The 23,050-nt window shown below is 37.6% G+C and overlaps 2 protein-coding genes across 3 annotated transcripts; both read right to left on the bottom strand.

Annotated features, from left to right (window-relative positions):
- Positions 1 to 617: 617 nt before the first annotated feature.
- LOC103961060 (probable E3 ubiquitin-protein ligase RHY1A) lies at positions 618 to 1,397 on the bottom strand. The gene has a single exon (XM_009373567.2). The coding sequence runs from the start codon at positions 1,395 to 1,397 to the stop codon at positions 618 to 620; it is 780 nt and encodes a 259-aa protein (XP_009371842.2).
- Positions 1,398 to 3,568: 2,171 nt separating this feature from the next.
- On the bottom strand, positions 3,569 to 22,866 carry LOC103961040 (THO complex subunit 2). Of its 2 annotated transcripts, XR_007251639.1 has the most exons (33): positions 22,569 to 22,866; positions 22,351 to 22,476; positions 22,191 to 22,232; positions 21,980 to 22,039; positions 21,786 to 21,848; positions 21,226 to 21,306; positions 20,763 to 20,831; positions 20,628 to 20,675; positions 19,691 to 19,759; positions 19,479 to 19,612; positions 18,136 to 18,211; positions 17,517 to 17,710; positions 16,727 to 16,807; positions 16,230 to 16,440; positions 15,878 to 16,114; positions 15,711 to 15,791; positions 15,448 to 15,567; positions 14,954 to 15,013; positions 13,683 to 13,810; positions 11,219 to 11,315; positions 10,985 to 11,113; positions 10,736 to 10,839; positions 10,242 to 10,422; positions 9,849 to 10,030; positions 9,080 to 9,686; positions 8,816 to 8,920; positions 8,295 to 8,450; positions 8,130 to 8,210; positions 7,613 to 8,050; positions 5,137 to 6,276; positions 4,175 to 4,488; positions 3,865 to 3,978; positions 3,569 to 3,771 (listed from the first exon to the last, which is right to left on the bottom strand). XR_007251639.1 is itself a non-coding variant. In XM_048566473.1 (32 exons), exons 1-32 carry the CDS (start codon positions 22,701 to 22,703, stop codon positions 3,915 to 3,917), a joined length of 5,613 nt encoding a protein of 1,870 aa, XP_048422430.1. In that variant the 5' UTR covers positions 22,704 to 22,866; the 3' UTR covers positions 3,569 to 3,914. The 2 variants fall into 2 exon arrangements, 1 of the variants encoding a protein (XP_048422430.1); XM_048566473.1 differs by having other exon boundaries at positions 3,569 to 3,978.
- Positions 22,867 to 23,050: the final 184 nt, after the last annotated feature.

Here is a 23,050-nt window from a genome sequence, read left to right as displayed (position 1 = left end):
CTTTTTTTCGAGTACAACCATATATTTACTGTATTATAAAACCAGCCCCTACTTCTATGGTTATGAGCGATACACCTCGGTTAATTAATTTTCTCTACTTCTCCCTCTTTGAGCATTAGTTTAGGTCATGATTCCAACACTTATTTCTTTGATATTTTTCTTATTGCCTCACTTTGCTGCGAATATTAGACTAATCGGAATTAAGTCAATTAAGTTTTTAATTTTAATGCTCGAAAATTTATTAATCATAAAAGTATCATAGTGGACAAGTAGTAAATCGTTCCACCTTAGATTACTAAGATTTATTGAATTCTAACACCTAACTTAATTTAAATTGCAATTGTTAACATTAAACAATGATTGATAATTTGAGAAAAAACCAGGAAGCAAAATTTAAAATAAGAAGTAGATCGGATTAGTAAAATGATCAAGAGTTATGGGGAAAAAAAAGAAGATATTTTGTGCTATTATAAGATAGCTTAGCAACGACGTTTGTTGGAGGTGACTCATAACAAGGATTTTTGTAGACGATTATCAAAGGATTTTTGCCGATGAATCAGATTACTAAAAACAATAACAAGCTATAATGATTCATCAAATTTCAATGAGGAAATCAATCATGATGAGTAATGATCGTCAGTAGGCATTGAGAAGCGGCACAGCGGGCAGAACCGGCTTTTCTCCAACCACTCGACAATGCACTCCTCGTGGTAAAAATGCAAACACGGCATACCAAGTGCTTCGGAACCAACCACAATCTCCGCCAGACAAATCGAGCAACAAACCCCCTGCGACGAGGCTTCCACTTTCACCCTCTCTAACTTCTCAATCGAAGATTTACTCGCCGGCACGAACGCAGGCTGCACATCAACCGGCGGCTCGTCGTCAACCGCATCAATGCTGATGGATGCCTCCATGTGCACAAGTACAGGGTTGGTGCGACCTTGATCAGCACCATTGATAACAACAAAACTCCTATCTCTTGCAACAGCACGCGCATCCCGTAATATAGTAGCCGCGGCAGATAAAAGATTCCCAGAACGGACATGGATCAGTTTGGATAGCTCCTGAGTTATGGTATCCAAAGTCCTTTTTGTGGCATTGTCCCCCATCAAAAGGTCAATCTCAAGTTTTTCCTCGTACTCGACGACGTCGGTGGTTTGTCCCATTTGATCATCTTCTAGTAACATTACTTTGTAGTGGTCCTCCAACTCCTCCTCATCCTCTAAATCCCTAGGCAGCACCATTACTGTAACGGTGGCCTTGATATCAAGCCACAACTTGGAATATTTCTCCGATTTTGGTAACTTCAAAACGTCGAGTAGTCGTGTTTCGCAGTAGGTGGTATCGACCACCACATCCCAGAACTCATCACTTTGGCCCTCCACAGTGTCCATGTTATGTGGTATATGTGATAGGGTTTCTAAGTTTTGAAATTGGAAGCAAAAGTCTAAACAAGCTAGGATGTTCAGTGGGTATAAATAGCAATCAAGGGGTTTCCTAATTGGTTTAGGATTTGGAGTCTTGCCGACTAAGAACTAGGGTTAGGGTTTTATGTAAAATGTGGATTTGGGTTTCCTACTTGCTTTAGGAGAATGATACTTGGTTCGCAAGAAAGATAATTAAGCGAGACAAAAATGTACAACCCTACCTTGCCTACTAGTATTTGGAAACCCTAGCTTGCCGCTTTTACTAATTATATATATACATACTACTAGACTTTCTAACTCTCATAAATTCTTACCTTCCAGTTTCTTCTCTTTCAAATTCTCTATATCTTCACATCCAACTAGCTTTCAGAAAACCCTAGTTCTTTTTTCTTGATCTAGTCGAGTAGAATTCAACTAGCTTTCAGAAAACCCTAGTTCTTTTTTCTTCATCTAGTCCAGGAGAATTCGAAAGCACATACTGACCTACAATGATTCATTCAAATCTTCTTCAAGAAAAGACGACGATGTTCATCAAGAAGTTGAGCAAGTTCCGGTGCTCCAACAAAAGCTATATAGCTTTAAGCAAGTCCGAGAAGCCCAAGAAAGGTTATGTACCCTTGTCCGTGGGAGAAGAACGAAAGAAATATCAAGTTCCTCTGAAGTATCTCTCGGACCCAATTATCCAACAACTCATCAAGAAGTCACAACCGGATGTGTTCGATGCGAAGATTAGCGGGCCACTGGAGATTGCATGTACGACCGACACCTTTGATCAGTTGCTCAAAATCTTCAAGGAGTACTAAAATCACATGCATGCACGCACTGTTTTCTGTTGATGACTTTTCTTAGCGGGTCTTGGCTTCGTCCACCCGCTTGTATCTAGTTATTTTATTAATTTTAATGATATAAGGTGGAGAGGGGACGGGCGGGGGGTTTCTGGGTGTAATGGTCCTCACCCTTTCAGGGGAGGGTAGGTGCCTCACACGCGATCATTGCCGAAGAGCTAATCTCGCCTAATCCTTCTCTATTGCTTAAAAAAAAAATTCACAAGTATGTATTCAAGTTCTAATTAAAATTCAGAAAAGAAAAAAACTATTACGTTGGCATGTATAGAATTTGAGATTTTATTGAATTCAGTCGTAGTACAGTTAATCCTGACGCATATATATATATATATATATAGAATGCATGTTGTTCAGAACGCCAGCAATGGCTAGAATGGTTGGTTCTCATGCTGAAGTTTTTGGAACATATCTGTGAAACATTGATTTGGGATTGAGTTGCACCAACATGGCAGACAACAACGACAGTTCAACCGGAGGAGCGGTGGCGGCACCACGAGTGCTTTGGCAACGGTGATGGTGCTTATAGTTTTCGGGGTTTTGTATAAGTAGGTTAACATTGTTTTTATTTTATTTTATGATTTCTTTCTATAATATTAATCCCAGATTAATACATGTATTTAAACAAAGTGAAAAAAACTATAAAAACATACAAAATTATATTTAAACTTGAGTACTTTTTTTGTATTTTCACATAATCGATATTTAAATTCCGTACGGTAATTTTCACTACAGTTATCGTTACTTCTATTACACTATTGCTCGAGATGACACAACCCTATTTCTCCCAAACAAATATTTTTTTATATAAAGCCTTAGACGTAGCAAGAGCATCTCCTTTTGCCTTCACCCAGTAAAACTGGGTACCTAGTATACTGTTTTTGAACAACTTTCATGACACAAATATACCGACACATAGCGTTTCGTATCAATAAAACAAAGATACGTGGATAAAAACACTCACATTTTTTATTTCATTAGAACAAGACTCTACACATGGCGTTTCGTGTTGATAAAACAAAGATAGAGGCATCAAAATCACACATTTGGCAAAAGGATTATCAAATCATTTTCGTTTATATCAAGTTGTATCTTCGAACCCTATCATGTTCAGGTTCGTTTTTGTTCGACACACCACATTGTAGATTTGGTGGATTCGCGTTCAGTAATATTAACATTTCTTCAAGATGACCAAAAAAGTCTCCAAATTATGAGTAGCCACCGACTGATCTACAGGGCCCATTGCCGTTAACAAGATATGAAAAACGAAATCTAAAAATGCAACATTTATCGACGGAAAAAATGGAACGTTTATCGACAGAACTCGGGGCTTCCCGATTTTCCTTTCAAAGTTCCAAGGTACAGATAATTTTACTTCAACTCTGTACAATTGCGGAATTTACAATATTGTACATCATGACAAGAATGAAGTTATCACTACCCAATAGTGACGTTAGGACGAAAGGCCGTTTGCCATGAAAGAAATTACCACAACAGATCTGTAACAAACCAAAGAGTTTCAGCACATCACTTCCCGTGCCTTTGCCTCTACTACCAACCGATCTGTCACAAACCAAAAGAACGAAACTCACCACATTAAAAGGAGGTGGATGTACCACAAGTGACCGAAACTCTACGCACATCACTTCCGATGCCTTCGCTTTTGTTCAGCTCTTTGCCTTTTCTCATCCTCCCATTCATACATCCTGGGACATAGTTAAGGTGTTCTACTATCCGATACACGATTGCATAACTCAAAACAGAATGGCGAAAAATATATGCATATCTTGATAATCATAAATCAGTGTCACGATGATACATGTATTCGTGAATGTATGTTCTCAGCATTTAGCAATTATCTATTATATGCAGAATGACATGAAACATTGACATTAAGGATACGGGTCAGTGTCACGACGAGCCATTTTGCTGGGTACTTCTTTACCATGAATCCTCGGACTTGGTTCCTCCAAGTAACCTGACCGCTGGACAATGGGTCCTTTTCGGTCTCCCCTATCCCTTCCATCGTATGACTGGGACAAACTAATTGAAAGAGGAGGTGGAGGGGGAACTGGTGAATACTCACCTGCTTCCCCGGAAGGCAGATGCTCTCTTTTAAGTTTCCGCCTCTTAGAAGCCGCAGTTGCATCTGTATCCTCCTTCAAGAGGGTTGCTTTCTCCCTCTCTCTCTCCCTCTCCCGTTCCCGCTCCTCTACCTATACAGAAAAGAGTAAAGCATAAACATAAAAAATCACACCTCATGTACAATGAAACTAATGAGAATTCCATTTGTAGTTTGAACCAACTGCGTGCCTCAGGTACACTCAACTGTTCTAAGTATTGAATCATGAAAAACTTGAGATGTTGAGAAATTAGGAGCGGACATGGAATGCCAAAAAAATGCCTAACTAATAACTGATAATGGACCTATTAAATTGACAAACTAAAAAAACAGCAAGTTCTCAATGAACAAACGCATGCTTATGTGGCCCTAAAATCTATACTTGAAGAGTAGAGGCATGTAAAGTACTAAAAATTACATAGCACTTGGCGTGATAGTGAAGCTACTAAAACTGATAGTCGCACATAATGGTAAATGTGGTATAACACAAGGAAAGTGAACTGTGATTGCGAAAAACAAGGCCTTTTGACCAACTATGATAAATATAGGGGACAAAAGCACATGTCTCGACAATTACATCGAGATATTACTAATTACACTTATTTTAGGCATCAATTTAACATATGGTGTTATAATCAGAACGGAAAGAGTCAATAATGACTGAATATGGAACCACTTATTCTGATATATTGTAAGAAGTGCCTCAAATGAAACTAAAAACAACTAGCATATCGGGGCATACCTTTATTGACAGCCCCTCACGATCTTCGCGCTTTCTTTCTCGAAAATCATCTTCTCTTCTACGTTTTGAATCATCTTGAGAAATTAAGGAATTATCTTCAGATCGTCTACGGTCCTTCTCATCATGCCTCGGGGAAAGCCTCTGAGTATGCCTTGTAGTTCCAAACCTTCTATCTTCATCTTCATCTCTTTTAGCAGAACTAACAGAATGTGGAAGCATGTGAGGAGGTAAGGGTGGTGGCGGAGGTAAGCTTTGTCCATGATATCGATCATCAACATGAGATTTTTCCGCTGATACATCATTGTACCTTACTTTACCTCTGTCATCCTTAGATTTGTCAGGAAGTCTATCCAAATTCCTATCCATACCCCTCTCCTGAAGTTTCTCTACTGAACGCTCCCTTCCATGTCTCTCCATTGACCTGTCCCTGGATCTCTCATTCAAATCATCTCCACGCGACTTTTCAGGACGCTCCAATCTTTCCCTATAATCCTTTTCATGTCTTTCATTGCCCTTATCTTTGGACCGGTCAGAAGGCTTATCAGTGGCCTTGTGAACACTTTGATGATCAGTACCTGAATTTTCAGGATCCAACAGTCGAGCATCAACAGACCTCTCTCGGTCTGACACTCGAGCTTCGCCCTCAAAATCTCTCACTTCAGTTGTCCCTTTCCGCCGTTTGCTCTGTCTGTCAGTTTCTTCAGGACTGGTTCTCTTTTGCAGCTTATCACTAGATTTTGCAGCAGCAGCAGAATTATCATGCCTAGGAGAGTGGACAAGTCGAGAAGAATGGGGCCTTGGTGCATCAGAATTTTCACCACCATCTTCCTTCGGAGCAGAAATCCTTGTATTCGAAGATTTTGCAGCTGTAACCTCCACCTTTGATTCAGTACCATGAATGTCAGTCCTCGCAAATGAAGCTGAACCTTTAGCTGACGCTGAATCTGTGTTACCATTTACTGTGGCGGAAGAGGAAACATTTGAAGTCCCAGCTGATGCATGGGACGGAATATCTCTGTCACTCATACTAGAAGTTCTGCCAATTGCTTTTCCAGATCTACTATCATCTTTTGCAACATCTTGTTTCAGCGGCTTAGTAAGTGATCCAGTAGGAACTGACCGTTTTGCTTGAGCTCTCAACTGTCAACAAAAGAAAATAAAATTTAAGGAAAAAAAAAAAAGAACAGTGAGATAATAAGAAAAATATCAGTGAAATAATTGCTGGAAATATAACCTAAAGCTCAAAGAGGGAGAAGTAGAGAAAATGATTCAATCAAGGTATAACACTCATGACTAATAAATAAAATTATGCATTTAGCTCTTATCATTTGGCCATGAAATCTACATACCAAATCCGTGAACACCAGGGTGCAGGAAGTAGGAAAGTTTTACGACTCAACAATATGCACACCAGGCTTGGAAATAAAATCTTCAGTACCACATGGGTCAACATTCATTACAAACTCAAGCAAGTGAAAGGATACAGCTTGATTGCAGATGTTCCAATAATCTATATACAAGCAGACCACAGATCATTTTTTTTTTTGTCAATAGTTAGGGGGTAAGGGGAAAGGGGAAGGGGAACCTAGAACCAGGGTGAGAAGGGCCACAAGGGTGCTAGATTTTCACTATAGCACTAGCCCTCCTCAGATATATTATATGGTTCAAACATATGAACTTTGCTGGTTGCATCTAAATTTAACCCTGAAGTAGTGCAGAAGTATCAGCTTCACCACATCCCCACAAACTTGCGTGGGGTGATTTCAGACATGAGTGTCTAGCAAGTTCCTTAAATGTCGTTCATTTCCCTTGCCAACAACAACAACAAAGCCTTATTCCATTTAGTAGGGTCGGCTGTATGAATCCTAGAACGTAACTGCACTCGGTTTTGTGCCAAGTCTTCCGTTTGATCCAAGTACTCCAAGTCTTTTCTAGTCTCTCTTTCCTAAGTCTTCCTAGGTCTTCCTCTACCCCTGTGACCTTGAGCCTCTGTCTCGTAATTGCCATATTCTAACCAGAGTGTCTGTAGGTCTTCATTTCACATATCCAAACCAACTTAGCCAATTTTCTCTCATCTTATCTTCAATTTCGGCTATTCCTACTTTACCTTGGATATCCCCATTCCTAATCCTATCCTTTCGCGTTCATCTCCCTTACCAATATGAAAAATTCCCACATATTTACTACATTAATATCTTTGATTGATTTAGCAAACATGATGCAAATGATGGCAAGGAGCACTAAACGAAGGAAATGAAATATAATAAATTTTAAATTCCTGTCTCCTACCCATCCACGGTGCAAAATGCATTTTGCCACCACAACCCTTAATTTCTTCCACTAGACAAACATTCATCTTGCACTGACCTAAAACTGGTCATCACAATGCTGATTAGACTACAGCATGAATGTGACCAATATCCCCAATCATACAATAGTTAAAGAAAGAATTTTTTTTTATGGGCCAACATAATACCTCAGATTCTGTAGAGTTCTTTGGTGCAGCTTTTCCCATGTTTTCATCTGAGGCTTTATTCGAGAATTCATTCACTTGTTTTTTATTTTCAATAGATCTTGCCGTTGCAGGTTGGAAAGCAGCTGAGGTTATTGATGGCTTCGCATCTGACCCATTCACCGATGAGCTAGCTTTAAGTTTTACATGCCCTTGATCAGATTTTGCAGTTGGGCTACTTTCACCTCTTTCCAACCTCCCATCTACAAGTTTTCTTTTTAGAGTCGGGTCTTTGCCTGAGTTCGTTGAATCCGAGTGTTGGGAGGGTACAGCTCCAACTCTTCCTCCCATAGGTTCACCCTGTGCAGCTATTGAATTACCAGCAGAAGACTTTGACCCATTTTGTCCATTCTTTAAATCAAGATGTCCGTTACCAAATTCCTCATCTGAAACCCATGAAGGCTGCAAATGGGAAACATAAAATTATTAAGATTCGTTAATATATAACCTGAAAACCATGCCTCCAAAAATTCACACAAACCTTTTTAGCAGCAAGAGAGGCACAGACACCTGTTGCCAGCACCTTGAGGTCCTCTCTCTCGTCACCCTTTATCTTGGAAACCTGCAAGGAAGGTGGCAAAAATTAGAGACACAATGATGCCACTGCAACAAAAACCAAATCAAATGACTATTTGAAATCTCTTACCCGTTTTTCAAGATTAATCCCAGTTTTTCGAGTAACTGGAAAAACACTAGATATTTTTGTCAACATTATGAGTGCATTTCGAATTTCCATGTACTCGGTTGATTCCAGACATTGAATCAATAACTTTGTAATCCTTTGACTCCATTTCCAGTGAACCTATAACAAAATTGAAAAACAAGGACATCAGAAAAAAATGCAACCATAGAATACTTTAAGGTACAAGATAAATTACGAACTTGAACTTGACTTTTAGAAAGGTTCAAGTTCAAACTAGAATCTCAGAGTATATATGGATAAAACAGACATTATGCACAATCAAAAAATGAACAGGAACTACTTGGAAGGACAAGAGTTAGCAAAAACCTTTAAAGGAAACTCAGAATCTCCACTTTAAGACCAAAAGTAATCATTCTCTGCTTAGTGACTTTTGTGGCATAGGGAATTTTTTTTTTTTTACCTTTTTTCTATTTGGGGAAATATAGCCCAAGTAAATTTTAGACATAAAAAAGACCTGGACTCACCTTGATGAACTGGCCATAAGTAACTCTCTGGCTATTTGGATATCTATAATATACAGCAAAGCCTGGCATGTTTCCACATTCGCGTTCATAAATAGATTCGTCGCTCTGGAAGACAAAACCAGGATCAGCAAGACAAAAAATAAATTGGAGAAAGAATATGGCAGTTTCTGGTGCCTGAGTACACCCTCTTATATGTTCATGAATTGTATGATCAGTGTCACCAAATCAAAATACAAAGAACAAAAACATAAAATTGTCTATCACCTTCCAATAGTAAGCAATCCTCAACGTCTCACAGAGAAACTTCCCAAGTCTACCTACTTCATATTCAGTACAGCAGCATATCATAGGCTGCAAGGTTTTACAGATGAGAACATCAATGTGGTTGACTGTGTTAAAAAATGGTGTCCCAAGGGAATGAAGAGTGTGCACAAACATGGCACAATACACAGCATCTGGCATACTGAAAGTACAGCGTGGAAATATACAACGCTGAAGGAACTCCATGTTGATCTTCAAAGTATCAGGGCAAGAACTCAACCATTTGTCCTTCTCCCGAGATAAGCGTTTACGAACAGATGCGACGTTTTCTTCATGCTTACGGAGTTCGCTAGTCAGGCGATCTAGGGATTCTTGAATTCTTTCTTTTTCTTTCTTCCGTTTGGTTATTGCTGAACTTGAATTATCAGAAATCTCTTCCAGAGCTTTAAGAGCAGCATGCTGCTTTGCAATTTCAGCCTCATAACAATTTCTAGGGACATAAAGATCATAGAGCGTGAGCCCCCAAAATGTAGTATAGAGATCAGGTGACAGGCTATTCCAGGATTTTGAAGGCAGCATCCTTTCAGCAGTACTAAGAAGATCCGACCACCTGCTTGCAATTATATAAATATAGCATAGAAACACAAATCAGTTAGGAAAAACAAGGGAATTCCTCCTGTCTGCAAAAATAACTAGATGACAATAATCTTTTACGTCAAGATGAGTGCAAATGCAATAAATAAAACAACAGAAAGCACACTAAAAAGTTTACGTTATAGGCTTCCATGGAGACCCAAGATCCAGAACCACATTTCCAGAATGCTCTGTAGCTTCAGACTCTGAACTTGCAGACGTGATACTTTGAGTGTCAATATTGTCTAGAGGCCAGAAGACATCAGAACTCCCTTGGCACTTGAAGAGCCTCATTACAGGGCGATAAATTAAGAAAGCAACCTATGTCATGGAGAAAATAGTGAAAACCATGTATAGGTAAAAGATTTATGCTATTGTAGAAACTGTAATTAAAAAATCAACACTTAATTGTAAATAGATTCAAAGATTACGATTATGAAATTTACAAACCAAGCACTCTGATTATATACAGATCAAAGAACATAAATCGAGAGAGAGAGAGAGAGACAGACAGACAGACAGTCAGACCGACCTCTGGATCAAGATGGTATTTGTGAACAAGATCATCAAGCGAAGGAATTAGCTGAGCATAAGCCGATGCCGGTGTCACAGCACTGCAAAGAAATTCCACAAATTGAAGGAGGGTTCCATGACATCTATCAAACTGTTCACTAACCATCTTGATGTACGGTGCATTTGCCTCTATTATGACCCTGCAGTTAATATAAATAAATAAATAAACTGTCAGGTATCTAACTTACCATGCGTTAAATAAAAAAGTGTTCATATGGCGCATGCACAAAATTAGAACTGTCATGCCAAACCCAAATGAGAGGTGTTTTATCAAGATGTTAGAGCCATTGGTCTAACTGCACAATGACCAACCCAGAATCAACTTCAAGATACCTTACCACCAATAATATTTGGTATCAAGAAAAACTAATGCTTCTTGAAAAGATTGTCATTTAGTATTATAATGCAGGAAAAAAAAAAAAAGAAGCAAGCAAATAAGCTCTTCAGCCTTACACAGAACGATGCTGAGCAAGAAGTATTAGAAGGGGGATTGCCAACTTGGATTCATCCTTTGGTAGCAGTGAGTCTCTTAGCCTGTTGGTGGACTTGATTAGTGCCTGTTATCAATATTAAAATGAACATTAACATCTTCAAATTTAGGCAACTCAAACATCATACCATGCATTACAGGTCATCTCAAACATCATAACATGCATTACTGGTTTAACATCACATCTAATACAATCAAACATTACAAGGCACCTTGTTATTACGAGTAACACCGAAAGAAGTTGCCTGATAACGCAGCGTCTCACTGCCTGCCATGGCATCCAGTTGATCATCAGTCAGATTCTCAGTGTAATGGACATTTGCCATTTGCTGAATAAGCTCCTGATATATATCATCCGCGAAATTCACTTCGTCAGCAGGAAAGCATAAGGAATAATCATACGAAATTGCTGGTATAACACTATAACCACTGAACCTGGTAAATACCTCGAGGAGAACCAGTTCAATTCCTTGGCCCTTTTTTAGTTGGTTCACAAGATACTGGAAAAGCCCCCTCAATTCCATAGATGGGTATTTCTTACACCTAAATAAAACAAAAAACTGAGTTAGTCAGCTTTCTTAAAAGTTAAATGACATATTTAACTTAATTCCAAAATGAAAAAACAAGAAGAAATAAAAAAATATAATAACAACCATCTTGAAGGGAAAAAGAAATAGGAACTATGTTATAACTACACATTCATCACCTATATCAATAAATTTTATATGAGTTGAGAAGAAACTAAAAAGTGGAAAAAAACAGAAAGGACACAGCATAAATCAAGAAAATAAACAAAGAAGTACATATCAAAGGGTTAAGAAAACTTGATGAATTGATCCATAAATTGAACCCAAAAATATTCCTTAAGAATCCCATAAACAAAATGTAAAATAAAAATATTGTTACAGTAAACTATGTGAAGAGAATTTTAAGTCTTTAGACCAGTGGCTAGAAATTATATCTCCATACAACATGAAGGGGTAAAAGCTAATTTAGCAAATATATTGTCTATTTAGACACTCTAATCGGAATTCCCCCTTTCAGTTTCCACATATTCCCAGATCCACTGATACGGCCTTTTTCTTTTCGAAGATACCAAATTTTATTAATGAAATGGAAATTACAATCTGCAAACAAGAAATCCACAGCAACGGATATAAAAACTAAAACTAAAATCTCAACTTTCACAAGAACAATCATCAAACTAAAGGTACAAGGTGAGACAATTACAAGTAAACCATAGACCACAAGAAAAATCAACTGTAACCATCCATCAATGCACAGATGCTTTCCAATATAAGTAGATAGAATTCTTGAATTCCACCGAAACTGAGCCCAAAAGACAAGACCAAAACTTTTCTCTTTTTCCCAGCGCACCTCAATCCGACTCCTTATGACATTCTAAACTATACATACCCCGACCACTTTAGCTTTTTTACCCTCCCAGCCACCTTGTGCTTTTCAAACAGTAGAGTTAGGAATAAAGGTCTCCTCCTTTGAACCATATTGCAAGTATTGACTTTACCAACGTGCCACAAGCCACACGAAAAATGTTTCACTTTTGATTGTTTCCAAGTCTGCCCTAAAGGTTGAAAAGAAGTAACTTTTTGCTTGTCAAAAAGAAATCTGACAAAACACTTGAATGATCCTGAGCATCTAACATACATTTCCTAGAACTTGGCCTACCGTGAGAAAGGTGCGCACTTTTTACACAACAACAGTATGCAGACAGTTCCTCCAACTCTGCCTTATTCAGAATTCTCCCGAAGCCAAAGTCCCAACTATGTGGGAAATAAAACAAACCACAAGCCTGGAAATGTTCGAATCTCTACATCTCAGCTGCAAATAGTCTTTGAATTATTCCTAGAGTTCTTTCCCCACCCAACGATCCTTTCAGAATCTTACCCTGGCACACCCACAAGCAACAAATAATTCCAGCACAATAGAAAAGGTTGGAGTAATGAGAAGCATCTTTCCATGGATTCCACCTTTAACCTTTTCCACCAGCTTGGTTATCCCAACCGTTGAGGCCTATCCCATATTTGCTTCTGACCACAGAACGCGATAAAGCTTCCTCCTCCAAATGGAATCCCAAAAGCCAATTTCTAGCAAATCTTTCTTCTTTTCAATAAATTCCCAACACCAGGATAATCCGCAATGAGGAAACTGAAGGGAAGTATCCAACAATATATCTAGACTCTGTATAGCAGTGAAAACAGGCATAAATGCCATCAAACGTTCAATGCTAGAAAAAGGTAAGAGGAAAATGAAAGGGATGAAGACCGGTATCTGACAAGATGGAACAGGCTTGTCAAAAGGAAATCTGAAAAAACACTTGTACGATCCTAAGCGTCTAACATCCATTTCCTAGAATTTGGTGTACTTTGAGAAAGGTGCACACTTTCTACACAATGCAGACAGTTCCTTCACCTCTGCCTTATTCAGAATTCTCCCGAAACCAAAGTCCCAACTATGTTGGAAATAAAACAGACCACAAACCTATAAATGTTTGAATCTTTAAATCTCAACAGAAAATAGTCTTTGAATTAGGCTTCCTAGAGTTCTTTGCGCCCCCCCCTCCAACAAATCTTTCTTATTCTTCAATAAATTCCCCAACACCATGATAATCTGCAACGAGGAAACTGAAGGGAAGTATCCAAGAATATATCTAGACTGTATGGCGGTGAAAACAAGCATAAATGCCATCAAATAATCAATGCTAGAAAAAGGTAAGAGGGAAAAGAAAGTGATGTAGATCGATAATAAACAAACAGAGCTCAAGAATAATCAAATTGCACAAAACCCAAAAAATAGGCCAACACATTTAACCTACTAAGTAGCGTAAGAGAATATAGTATTTCAAAACAAACGTATTTAAAAAGACAGAAACAATAAGAAAAAAAGACATACAAGTGACCCCAAAATGAAGCCAAAGATTGAAGCCAGTCTGACAAATTAAGTCCATCATCTTTTAGCTTGTCACGACCTCCTTGAGCCAGACGCTCAATGACAACATATTCCAAAACGTCATACTCCAGCTGTACAGAAAAACATGCATATAAGAAAGAATTAGAAAGAAATCACAGGTTTAAAATATGGAACGCTTATATATACACCCAAACAAGAAAGCCAAATGCAATAAGTGGACAAGGAACGTCATAAACCAGATAGAATGATGGCTATTCAGCAAAAAGATGCCTCAAGCTAGAGTATGATGTTTCAAGAAATGCAATTAAATATCATGCTGAAAAAGTTAAAAACTGAGCCAACCACAAAGTACATATCAAGAAGTATGCTTCTGAAGTGCCCTGCAATGCCCTAAAGATGAAAATGAATTTGAGGAATACTATTCCAATGATACTTAAGGCCATATGTCGGAAAAATCAAAATTATTGTAGCCTCCAAGGAATCTAAGTCAAGACTCTAAAGATTATAGGTTTAAATTATTGGCTATGACTACTATAAATTCATATAATTGAGGCATCCTTCTGAGAAATGACAAACAAACAAAAAATCACAATTGAAATCTTTCAGGATAAGTACCGTACTGGTAATAATCATGCACCAATGTCAGCATGACTAGTTCAAAAACTCAGGTATGACATAGTATGACCCGTTCTAAAATTCCATTAATAGATCTCTTAGAATCCAAAAGGTAATTATGATGACAATTACAATATTTACACCTATATGGTGTTTCCAAGGACCAGAAAATTTCCATGAAGAGCTAGATTAGAGATCACTAAGTGGATGACTGGCCAAGAAATAGTCATACATAATTATTAAGGTAAAAGGCATATGAAGAAGTGTCAAATTTGTTTCGATGTCACTAAGGAGAATATCAAGTAGTGTCAAATAATGTTTGACAATAGCAATCAACTATAGGTTCTTTTCATAAAGAATGCACAAGAGTTGGGTACAGAATGGCATGCATGGAAACACGTGTTGCATGCATCAATGTGCTCAATAGACAAAATTTCACACAAAATTGTCCTACAAGTACAAACCACAGGACTGGCCTAATAATCAGAGGAATCATCAGGATAATTATTATGGGTAAGATAACAGAAGGGTCAAAAAACAGAGGGCTGATATCTAGCTAGATATTATTAACAGTCTAAACAGTAATAGGAGTGAAGGAAAAAAAAAAAATACTAACACAATAAAAGAGAAATTCACACCTGAGTCAAATACTTAAATGCATCTACAACAGGAGCAATCATATCTCTGTACGCCTCAATCTGCAGGTTGTGCCAAGATATTAATAAATGCCTTTAAAATTAACAGAATTATTCATTAAAAATAAAAGTAGATCAGTACAAATTAGCCAACAAGGATTCCACTTCTGGCAGAAAACAAAACAAGAAACCTAAGCAACAACATGATATGAGAAATTCACCAAGATAGAAACAGAATATCCAAATAGCTACAAAATAATCTGACAAAATACAGAGAAAGTTAACTCCCTAAATCAAAAGCTTCAGATGCCCACAAACAAGCCCAAAAACACCATAAACACTCCTAACACATTCTCAACACCCTCATATTCCTTTCCGCCCAGAAAATATCAAGAGATTAATAACACCTCCGTGCACAAAAAATTCAAATGCCAACAAAAATGAAATTGAAGATTCCAAAAAAATAGGTGACGGTATATTCATCAATAAGATAAGACCTGATGAACAATTGTTCTTAGTACAGTCATTGGATTTGCGTGAGCTAATTTTGCAACCATCCGACCCAGCTGCTTCAAATTTTCTTTTGCAAGCCGTTTCAAAATTCTTCTTGTGTCCAACTACAAAAAGAAAAAGAAAAAGGCATACCAATGATACTTTTAGGGAATCAAACTTGCAAGTTGCAACATACGATATAATACAAGAGTAAATGCAAGCATATTCAGAAAGCACAGGAGATTCAAGACGAATATATATGATGTACCTTGGCTGTTTGTCTTGCAGCTAAAACCATAGGAATCTGCTCATCTTCTTTCTCCCACTCACCATATAAACGATACCGCGCCTAAGAAGACAAAATTCATTTAGCAAGAGTGTCTACCACAAAATAAATTCTCAACTGAAGTATCAAATGACTGATGTAAGGCAAACCTCATAGGGAAGTAGATTCATCACTTCCCAGATCTCCTGTCCAACAGCTGGATTTGCAGGTACCAATTGTAAAGAAGGAAGTAGACATGTTCCCAAAGCTTCCTCTATCCTTGACCTTGCTTCCTTAAGATGCAGACGAGGATTACCTCCAAAAACATGATTGGGATCTATGAGTCCTTCACCACTGTTTACAAGCTGAAGCGCAGACGAGTAATAACCTCTCAATACTCTACATACCTACTCCAAAAGAGAGACAGTGACAAAGACCAACAGACACATAGTCAACTCTTAGGTCATTAGGAGATATAACTCAAATAGACAAATCAAGAACATTAGAAATAGATAATTGCACCTTCTGCAGCAACAAAGTATTACGATAAAGATATGGTCCAGCACAAGCAAGCATCTGAAAAAGTTCTTTTGGAAGTTCTATAAATGATCCATGGATTGATGCATTTTCTGTATTCATCACATCAATACTAGTTCCTGAGGAAGCCCCAAATATTGGAAGATGTGCTCGACGAACAGTGTCATAAGCAGAAGAGATTGATTTTTCAATGAGCCTGGACTCAAGAATCAAATAATTATTATAAAAAAAAAAAAAACAAAAGTAGATGAACAGCCAAAGCTAAGAATGACCATGCACAACAGAAGAAGGCTACAGAAAGCCAAGTTAATTAACTTTTCAAGTGCGCTCAAAGAAATTATGCACAATCAGCCACCTATGTGCACTTGTGTGTTTTTTGTGCATACATCTTTATGAGAGCACATCCGACCAAATAAACAGATACACAATTAGCTCATAGCATAAAACGAACGTAGAGTGAAAGAAAATACATTAAAATTTACCTAAACAAGCTGTCGCAGATTTGAATATGTTCAACAGGATGGAGAGGTGAGAGCCGCTCAAATAGTAGATGTGCATGGTACCTGATGAGAGAAAGTAAAGTAACAAATGAGATACTTTAAAATGAATACAAAATAAAAGCTACTAAACCTAGTGTACAAAGGTGAAATCAGTTATAAACTTCAACAAGCTGGATACATAATATTTTTGGAAGACTTTAAGACATCCACCTTTGTGTGTATTATATGCATTCAAAACAAAAATCAAATACCAATCTTTTATGCAGACAGCCAACAAAGGGCTGGTTAGAAGTTCTCAATGTTTATGCAGAACAATAAGTACACACCATTTTAGCTTTTCACATAATTTCCAAGCCCTAATGTTGTGAACTTCCACTCAACTGAAAGCATGTTGGTTCACAAAATGTATTGAGTACTATACAGTATACAACAGGGTCCAATGATCACCAATACTGTTGAAAACATGTAAACCATACCTTCACAAAATTTTCACATGAGAAAATTAAAAAGAATCATCAACAAGGAAACACAAGAACCTCTATTGCATAAACGATTTCATTAAACAAATGACACAACAATTGGAAAAGTACCCTTCAAAGTAGGATACAACCGCAAAACAGACAACTAATAGGCTCAAGAAAGGGGCAACTTAAGCCAGCAGCTTACATTATAATAATCAATGTAAACAAGAAAAGAGAAAATAAGTATAAATTCAGGAATCATTTAGGGGGAACAGCTGGGAGCTAGAAGTTCCAAGTACAAACAAGCATACCAGTCATCTACGGAAAGAAAACCAGTAAGCAAGCCCAAAGTTTGATTATTTTCACACTCTGCAGACCGCTCACAAACTGCACCTGTTTCCATGTCTAAAGCGGCAAAAAAATCTATTGTCACATCTCCTTGTTTCTCATCATCCATCAGATCCTTCCCGGTTGCAGCAAGATTTATTTTACCAATTTTATTAGCCTGCAAATGACCAGATGTTCATGTCAAAATAAAAAGGCCAAGTCTTTTGCATAAAAGGAAAGGGATTTTGAAGGTGTGTTAAATAAGCAAGTAAAGCCATCACCATAACTAAATGACAAAATACATGAACACTCAACAAAAAAGTAGAATCCACGGGACAAAATATACACAATTCTCTAGTCAATCAATGCCCTAAACTTTTGTGTTGGGAAAAGAAAGCACATAACATATAGCTGAAACATAACATGTAGAATCAAAATAAGTTATGGCCTCATGCATTGATAACCATTCCAAGAAACTCCACAATTACACACACACACACACACACACACATATATATATATATATCCGATCTGATAATCATCCATATTTCATACATTTAATAAGTTATATCTCATTTTTCACCAAAAAAGAAAAATTTTTACCTCATCAAGTCGCTTGGAAGAGAAAGCACTATAATGCTCAAATGCCTCATTGTCCTTCGGAAGTAGATGAGCATATCTGTCAACGACATAAATTTAATTTAATTCAAAAATAAATAAATAAATAACCAGCAAGCCCAGCACAATTAGAACTCTAATTCAGACCATCATGGAAACTGAAAAGCAGATAATCAACAGCACAGTAGAACACATAACAATGATTCTAAGATATATATAGCTTAACCAACCACAATCAAGCTAAAAGATGTACAGGTGGACATAAACATGAACTAATTCTACACTCCAAGTGGTTCAAACATATCTTAATCCTCCTCTAGCTCCATGCATATTTACAACTAAGAAATATCCATTATAAACCTTGCACTCATAAACACAATACCAAAATTGACACAACCTTAGGTTCAATCACTGTTAAGGTCTAGCGTCTAGGTCAAACTGCACATGCAGCAGAAGCACCACAACCCTCAATATTGACTCATGGACCCCTAAGAAAGATGTGTCGCAACTGGGTGCCATCATACCATGAGGACTCTATGTATAGTACACTGTTTAAAAAATGCACCTTAAGGCACGCCTAGGCGGCTTTGGAGGCCGGGTGATGATGAAAACGCCTCAGCCCAGCAGGAGTAGGCTTAAACTCGCCTAGACGTGGTCAAGGTGCACATAGGCGCCTAAGGTGTTCCACTAGGCCTTTTTTTTATCTTTTGAAAGAAAGGAAAAAAAAAAAAAAAAAAACCTACCCAAACCCCAAAATGACATCGTTTTGGGCTGGGTTTTTTAAAACATTGATAGCACACAAGCCGATCCTTAAGCTTACCAGCTTTTGTACTTAAGTACTAGGAAAGAGCCCATTGGCCATGACAAGGAACAAAGAGTTTATACATACCGATAAATATGGCTGCTACATAAACATAGTGATTGATGGCAGCGGGCATATGAAATCTATTAGTAATTACTGCTTTGCAAAAGCAATTTAGCTCCCAACCATTCCTATCAGCTTACAAATGTAATTATGAGAACAACTGAATCCATGCTAAAACCAATTTGGACATATGGCCCATGGTGGTAGTGTCGCACTACCGAAAACCATAAATCTTGTAGTGTCCATGATTCCCTCGGGGTATCAAGGACACTAGGCTGCACTTGTCCTTACTAAAGCTGAACACAGGCCATGGGTGCCAAGTCTATGTCTCACACTGGTACTGACATTGCTGTTTCATGTGTTCCAAGAGGTAACATTATCCATGCTTGAATCAAGATAAAGGAAACTTAGCAAACAATATGGTTTTCCTATCAAATACCAAAGTAAACAAAGGAAAACTCACATGCTATCAAGATCAATAAAGTCCTCTTTCACCAGCAAAGCTGTTAGCTTATAAAGTCCAAATGGTACTGGACTATTTACTTCCAAACGCTGATAGTATTGAAATTTGAAACCAAGGACTTGTGAAGCATGAGACTGCAAAAGATGTAACGTCAATTAAAGATTTTTGAACTAGAGAATACAGCTTTAACTGCGTCAATAGAATATCCTTACCTTTGGAAAAATTGGTATCAGCTCCAAAAAGACATCACTATCTGGTTGAAGTTCAAAGCACTCCAAAACCTAATAACAAAAGTATGGAAGGTAAATAGTGATATAGATTAGAACTCCAAATTCTTATTAAATGCATCAGAGAAAGGACAGTACTTGCTTCTGTCAAAAAAAGGACAGGTACTTGCTACTGATGCATCATGAGGAGCTCCCCTCTATATGGAGATGTGCCTCATCTAGAAGTGGACACTTGCCCAAAATTAAAATAAATACATAAAATTTGAAACAAAACAAAGAACTCCTTGTTGGGTTGTTCCAGCCCATGATGAGTTGTACCAAGGCTATCAGGAATTATAATCTTAGAGGATTAAATTGTTTTTCCCAATTGGAGTTAGTTTCTCAATTGGAGAAAGATTCATAACTAGATTCCAATTAGGATTAGTAATCCTTATTTAAGAAGACCTTTATTATGTCTATATAAAGGAGCTATTGTACTAGTTTTGAATCGGAGCAAAACAATATTTTGTATACCACTCAAGGGATTAGAGTGAGAGAATATTGTAAGGGCAAAGTGTGTGTGAGAGAAAAGAAAAGAGATAAAGAGTGTATTTCTTGTTCTTGTTCTTTCAGGTTTATCGTCAAGTTCTTAATTCTAGACACTTGGCAAGATTATTGGTTGTACTCATTATTGATATAGTGAAAGATAGTTGTTCCCACCCCGTGGACAGAGGCACATATAGCCTAACCACGTTAATTCTCGGGATTGTTCATCTTGGTTATTTTGTTTCGTGATTTCCTTGTACATTCTGTTTTTCCCATTCTTAAACGCGATATTCTCAAAACTCCTCCTGATACATCAGAAGCCAACTATTGTCTCCCAAAATAATACAGGCTATATAGAAAGAAAAAAGTACAACTAAGGTAAACAGCGACAACTTACAATATCGAAAACATGATTTGGGTCCAGATCAAAATGCCCAATTAATGACTGCACAAACCAATCTAATTAGAAAGTTGAAAAGTATATATAAAGAAGCAAAAAAATTGTAGAGAAAACAGGACTTAAAATCTACACCTTTATAATTCCTATTGTTGCTGCTGCATTGTGTGATGAAGTTTCTGAGTTTTGGCAAAGAAGAGTAACCTACAAATGGACAAACAATGAAATATACATGATTAAATTTCTCAAATCTGGGTAAATTAATTTCTCAAATCTGGGTAAATTAAAGCACATACTTCAACCAAGGTGCACCTAAAGAGAGGACAACACAAACATTAAAATCATACTAATAATATACAACTTAATTGTGACTTCTCCGTGGAATGGAAGTAAACAAAAATGGAGAAACACAACACATTTGAGAGGAGCAGCACTTGTAAATAAATCCAAATACAAAAGATAGAATTGACAAGACAATTATCTTTTTTTTCCCAAAAGAAAACCAGCAAGCACTCGAAACCAGTAAGGGAAGATTGTTGTGAAAAGAATATTGTAGAACACTGAACAACTTCGAAAAGATCATCAACAATAATCATACCAGCTTGGCATAGCCCTCGCTCTCTTCTCGGAGAAGGTTAAATTTTGTTTGCTGATATAGAAGACGGGTATTTACTCTGACCTGAAATTGAAATCAAGTGCAAATTAAATTTTATGGTATTCCCAGACTACTGCATCAACATATTGATATTTAGGTAATAAACTTGTTACATAAGATGCTTTTCATAGTAAACTTAGCATGCCATACTTTGTAAGGAACTTAGGGATCATGCAAGTCATTACACACAATTCCGAGCTTTATTTGTTCAACCTTTAACAACTAGTGTCACAGGTTGATTCATCCAAAAGTTCATATTATTATCAATTGACAAGAAAATATACAAACAAAACAGTGCAAGGTAAATAGAATGAGCATCAACACGGCCCTTCATCAGATAAAAGAAATTATAAGTTTACCAGGGTAAAGCAAGATTCTTTTTGGACAAGCTCGTGTGAGTATGACACATTGTTATAAGGTGAACTACAACATAACATCTGCTCATATTATGGGTAAGGCCCCCATCATCTAAGCATATAGCCACACGGTAATGATCTCATTACCTCTTTACTCTTCAATTCCTGAGCCTTTATCTTGATCATTTCAGCCTCCCACAAAAATTCTTCCTACAATTTATAAAGCATATATGCATAAGTTCTATTTCATACAAGTAAAAGAAAGCGGAGATCGAGCCCAACGAAGAAAAAACCATGACCAGATAACCATCCGTAAACTAGTATAAAGGATGAGTGCTCACCTCACAGCGCTCCTGGAAAAGTCTCAACGGAACTAAGGAAGATTCCACCAACCATTTGGCCTGATAAAGAGAAAACAACTGAACAATTACAAACAGTGAAGACACACCAATAAAAAAGTACTATTAATGACTAGAGCAATGAAGTAGCAAGAAGGCAATGAACACCAATATGGTACAAGACTCCTACTTTTCAAATGACCAAAGTACTAACCAATTTTACTAGACGAACACGATCCTCTCCAGGCATTCTAATCTGCAAACGAAGCGAACGTGCACGGGTCAAATAATCACACATTTAAACCCAAATTCATCTATTTCTCAATCTTGCACAATAATCACACACTTGGCAAACCAAATTACGAAGAACTCACATCTTGAGACAATTGGGTGATGATATCCACAAAACAGGAAGGCAAGTCTTGGTCCGAAACCTCGTCGGAGAACTCAACCGAATCCAAGGCCGCTTTACACTTGTGAAGCGGCAGTTCCCCACATACCTAGCAATCAGAGCGCACACAACATTCAATCCAAAACCCTAGTAAGTACCAAAATTGAAGACACGAAAAGTGGGCGGGCACATTGAGCTTACCATGGTGGAACAGAGCTCGTAGAGAAATCGAAGCATCGGAACAGGGTCCGGGAGCTTGAAACTAGGGTTTCCATTCTTCCATTGACGAAGGCAGTCATCTGTGACGTACGCACGCTCTACGGGCGGGAGAGACATGGTCGTATGCAAAATTCTACTGAGAGCGGAGCTCGAGTACTTCAATTTTCGGCCGGTAGAAAACTACAACGACGGAGGAACCCTAGCCCTAGCCCTATGTTTGGTTACAAGTATAGCGCAGTTGGACAAGAGGGGATTTTCCTTTACGTTTCGGGTTGTTATGTACTGTGATTGACTTAATCACGATTACCTTAATGTGGAAGCAAATGGGGTCAATGTGCAAATTGGATCTTTGTTATTAATTTGTTGGCCAGCTGGCATTTATCTTTGTGACTAATTGAACAATGGCTTATACAACCATCTTAGATGGAAATGTCAAATTTCATTTTTATAGCTGATATGGCAAA

This window comes from the organism of the source record quoted next, unplaced genomic scaffold, assembly GCF_019419815.1.
Source record: "Pyrus x bretschneideri cultivar Hongxiangsu unplaced genomic scaffold, Pyrus_bretschneideri_v1 Contig41, whole genome shotgun sequence".
Taxonomy (NCBI): domain Eukaryota; kingdom Viridiplantae; phylum Streptophyta; class Magnoliopsida; order Rosales; family Rosaceae; genus Pyrus; species Pyrus x bretschneideri.
Note: the sequence above shows the minus strand (reverse complement) of the source record. Positions and strands in the feature narration are given on the sequence as shown.